Source organism: Vidua chalybeata, chromosome 30 (assembly GCF_026979565.1).
Source record: "Vidua chalybeata isolate OUT-0048 chromosome 30, bVidCha1 merged haplotype, whole genome shotgun sequence".
Lineage (NCBI taxonomy): Eukaryota > Metazoa > Chordata > Aves > Passeriformes > Viduidae > Vidua > Vidua chalybeata.
Window position 1 is genome coordinate 2,157,857 of NC_071559.1, and position 4,057 is coordinate 2,161,913.

The window sequence follows — 4,057 nt, forward strand, 5'->3', positions numbered from 1 at the left end:
TGCACGGCCCCCCGTGGGACTCCTCCCGCAGTGCCCCGACGGTTGGCGAGGACCGGGAACGGGGGAGGATGGGGGGGCTGCTCACCGACCCCCCCGCGGGGAGTCGGGGGTGGGGTGCTAATCCCGATAATCCCCGACGGGACGGGACAGGCAGGTGCGGCGGCCAATGGCGGGGGGCGGGGGGGCGGCGGGACCGCCCCCGGCCGCAGGTGCCCAAAGCAGGCCGCGCCGCGCCGCTCCCGGTGCCGCTCCCGTCCCGTCGGCGCCGCTCCCGGTGCCCCTCCCGTCCCATCGACGCGGTCCCGTCACGCCGCTCCCGTGCGCTCCGTGCCGCTCCCTCGGTGCCGGTGACGGTCCCGCCCCGTCAGTGCCGCTCCCGGTGCTCATCCCGAGCCGTCCGGTGGGCGCGGATGGCGGCGCGTGGCTCGGGCCCGTGGCTGCTGCTGGCCGTGGTTCTGTACGCGGCGGCCGAGCCGCGCTGCCCGTCGTGCCCGGCGGGCGCGGAGCGGCGGCTGCTGGAGGAGGTGGCCAAGAAGCAGCTGCTGGAAAAGCTGCGGCTCCGCGATCGGCCGCGGCTCGCCCACGCTGTGCCCCGCGCCGCCGTGGCCCGCGCCCTGCGGCGGCTGCAGGCGGGAGGCGCCCGCCGGAGCCCCGGAGTTCCCGGGGAGGAGGAGGAGGAGCAGCAGAGCTACGAGATCATCAGTTTCGCGGAGACAGGTGGGTGCGCGGTGCCCGACGGGGCGCGGGAGAGCCCGGTGAGCCCCGGGGCGAGGGGTCCGTGTCCTGCGCCTTGGGGACCCCCAGGGACGCGCAGCCCCGCGGGGTGTGCGGGGGACCCGGAGCCACGCGGGCTGTGCGTAGCTCGGGAGTCGCCGCACCCGTCGCGCATCAGTGAGAGCCCGGTGTGGTATTCACATCCACATTTCACTATGTCCCGGTGCCGCTGCTGCGCGAGGGCTCAGCCCGGGAGGGGGAGGTGGTCCCTCTCCTGCTCCTGCCGGGCTGCAAATGCCGGTCCCCCCAAAATATGAGGGTCCTCAGGGTGCCTGGGACTCCTGAGTAGTTAGAGTTGCGAGCTGCGGGATTGGCTTGTGGGGCTGGAAGCGCTTTGCAGCCTCACCCCGTGAGAAGAAGGGCCAGGTGAGAGCAGGCTCCCCTTCTGCCGGAGGCTGCTTTCCCAAGGCAGGGTGGAGGACAGACAAAGCTGGAAGTCTTGACTCGCTGGGTGGCCGGGGAGCATCCCTCAGCGCTCACCTCCTCATCCCTTTCTCCCCTCAGATCTCACATCTCCCTCCAGTTTGGGGCTGCAATTCCAGTTCAGCCAGGCGCAGGACGAGGACATTCACATCCTGCAGGCTCAGCTCTGGCTCTACCTGCGAGTGCCCCGGGCCAGCCTCACCCTGAGGATCTTCCTGGCCGGTGAAGCCGGGGCTGTGGCCGGGGGCAACCACACGCTGCTGGGGGAGAGGCAGCTGAGCACGACGGGCAGCGGCTGGCGCTCCTTCCCCCTCCTGCCGGCCCTGCGGAGCTTCTTCGAGGGGCAGAGCCGGACCCTGCGGCTGGAACTGGAGAGCCGCGGGGATGGGAGCGATGTGATGGCACAGGTCAACGCCAGCTGGTCCCACCAGCCCTTCCTAGTGGCCAAGGTGAAGATGAGGGAGCCCGAACACCACGTGGCCAAGCGCAGCCTCCGCTGCAGCCAGAACTCCAACCTCTGCTGCCGCAAGGATTACTACGTGGATTTCCGCGACATTGGTTGGAACGACTGGATCATCAAGCCCGAGGGCTACCAGATAAATTACTGTGTGGGCCAGTGCCCTCTGCACGTGGCAGGCAGCCCTGGCATGGCCTCTTCCTTCCACACAGCCGTCTTCAACCTCGTCAAAGCCAACAACATCCAGGCCTCGGGGCATTCCTGCTGCGTGCCCACGCGGCGCCGCCCGCTCTCCGTCCTCTACTTCGATCGCAACAGCAATATTGTCAAGACTGACATTCCCGACATGATTGTTGATGCTTGTGGCTGTAGTTAGGGCTGGGGGAGCTGTGGTGGGGACCCCCCCTTCTCCAGGACCGTCCTGCTGGTGGAGGGGGAGGGAGCTGGAGAGCTCCATGAGCTGGAGTCAGCCCTCAGTGGACCCCTTTGGAAAGGTTGGGAGAGAGAGGGTCTCGTCAGGGGGAGCAGGGAATCTCCAGAGAGCGCCTGGAGCAGGGGGCTTTGGGGACATGTGGGACAGAGCCAAGGCCACATTCGACTGCCCAAGCTGGGCTGTGGGTGTTGATGACTCTGGACATCCCTGCCTGCGCTGTTCCCAAGCTGATCCCACATTCCTGGTGCTCTATTCCCCTCTGGTGTGGGGGCCTCCCTTGGTTCACACTCGGTGTCCGATGAGGGGTTGGGACTTGGCTTCCTTGGGGACAGAGTGAGATGCAGAAACGGAGCTGCTTCCTCCACGTGGGAGTCTGCAGGACAAGGCAGTCCCGCTTGTTTCCCTTCTGGAACAAAACTTCCTGCATCCAGTTTTGGGAACAGACAGAACGGGGCACAAATAAAAGGCCTGGGAGAGGAGGATGAAGGGTACGACTTCATCAAGAACCCCAAAACAGCAGTGACAGGACAAAGTTCTCTGATCCCTGGAGGACACAGAGCTGTGAGGACCAAGCTTCCAGGTCCTGTGTGCTTCCCCTTTCCCTGGGTTTGTGCTTTCCTCCCCTGCTCCCACCCCCCAGCCAGGTCTCCTCCAGCCTGGTGCCCCCATAAGGGGAGGTCTGCCTCAAACTTTACCTTCAAGACCACACTCAAGGTACAGATTTGGTTTGTGCCACTGGTTTTGCAGCTATTCCCACTTTCAGTTCCTGCAGCTGTTGGGATTCCCTGGTGCTCCATCCTCTCTGCCGAAGATCCCACTCTGCCTTCCCCTTCCTCATGCACCCACATGGCCTCTGCTTTAATTTATTACACAACATTTTCGTGCAGCTTCCCAAATAAATGGGTGGAAATGCAAAATCCAGGCTCTGGCTGTTTTTTCCTGGGACCACATGCATGGATGGGGTGAGGGAGAGGGTCCTGCTTGGCCAGAAGGGTCCAGATCCCTCAGGCACTGGGGGGGTGGGATAGCACAGGAGCTGCATGGCACTGCCATACTGGGAGCTGTGGGGTTTGAGGGGCTCCTGGTGTGCTCACGGTGTTCTGCCTCCAAATGGGGTTCTCAGGAATCAAACAGGGGCTGGGAACCAGGTACCACCTCACTGGGGACTGGAGAGGGGTGGTCTGCAGTGGGAGCATCAAAGCTGTGTCCCAGCAGGACATCACCCAACGGGGAGATGCTGCTTTCCACCTGGAGCAATCCCAAATGGAGCTCTGGTCACTCTGCCTCCAGCGGGGTGATTTCAAATGCCGAGCCACAGCCCACCCCCAAATCCTGGCCCCCACTGCAAAGCCCCTGACCGTGTCCCACCTCCCCAGTCCCCCTCGTGTGCTCCCCTAAACACCACCCAGTGAGCCCGGTCTCAGCCCCGTGGCAGACAGAAGGTCTGGTGGGTGATGGGGAGTCTCCTGCGGGATTTGGGGTGGGATGCTCCTGGAGCGGGAGGCAATGCCCCCTTCTCATCCCGCTGAGATCCCACACGCTGAGCCGGGTCCCCGTTGCGCAAGCTCCCGCTCAAAGCTCAGTTTGGGGCTGTTTTATCTGGGGACAAACCTCCTTGATTTCCCAGCTTGGGCCTGCCAGCGACCAAAGGGCAGCTTTCATCAGCCAGTGCAGCGGGCATCCCCCTGACACCCGGGGCACTGCGGCCACCACCGTGCTCCCAAAATATCCCTGCACTGGGTAAAAGCCACAGCATGATGCCTCAGCCTCCCGGGCGCTCGCACAGCCCCAGTCCGTGTCCTGGGGGCACGTGCTGCCGTGCACACGCTGGGAGCTGCATCTCCAGGGCTCTGTGTGGTGTCTGGAGAGCCGCCCTGCTCCCCTCCCAAACCGGCATTCCGGCACGGAACGCATCCAGCCACGTGCAGCACCCCACCGAGACGGCAGAAATGCGTTTTCTGTCGCCAGCA

The 4,057-nt window shown here is 64.6% G+C and overlaps 1 protein-coding gene across 1 annotated transcript; it reads left to right on the top strand.

Annotated features, from left to right (window-relative positions):
* The first annotated feature begins 299 nt into the window (after positions 1 to 299).
* LOC128801601 (inhibin beta C chain-like) lies at positions 300 to 2,963 on the top strand. The gene is made up of 2 exons (XM_053967613.1): positions 300 to 717; positions 1,279 to 2,963. Exons 1-2 carry the CDS (start codon positions 411 to 413, stop codon positions 2,028 to 2,030), a joined length of 1,059 nt encoding a protein of 352 aa, XP_053823588.1. The 5' UTR covers positions 300 to 410; the 3' UTR covers positions 2,031 to 2,963.
* Positions 2,964 to 4,057: the final 1,094 nt, after the last annotated feature.

Bases quoted from the DNA above. Each gene is read 5' to 3' on its own strand.
- LOC128801601 (XM_053967613.1), top strand. From the start codon at position 411: ATGGCGGCGCGTGGCTCGGGCCCGTGGCTGCTGCTGGCCGTGGTTCTG. The intron at 718-1,278 runs GTGGGTGCGCGG...TTCTCCCCTCAG, and splicing joins CATCAGTTTCGCGGAGACAG to ATCTCACATCTCCCTCCAGT.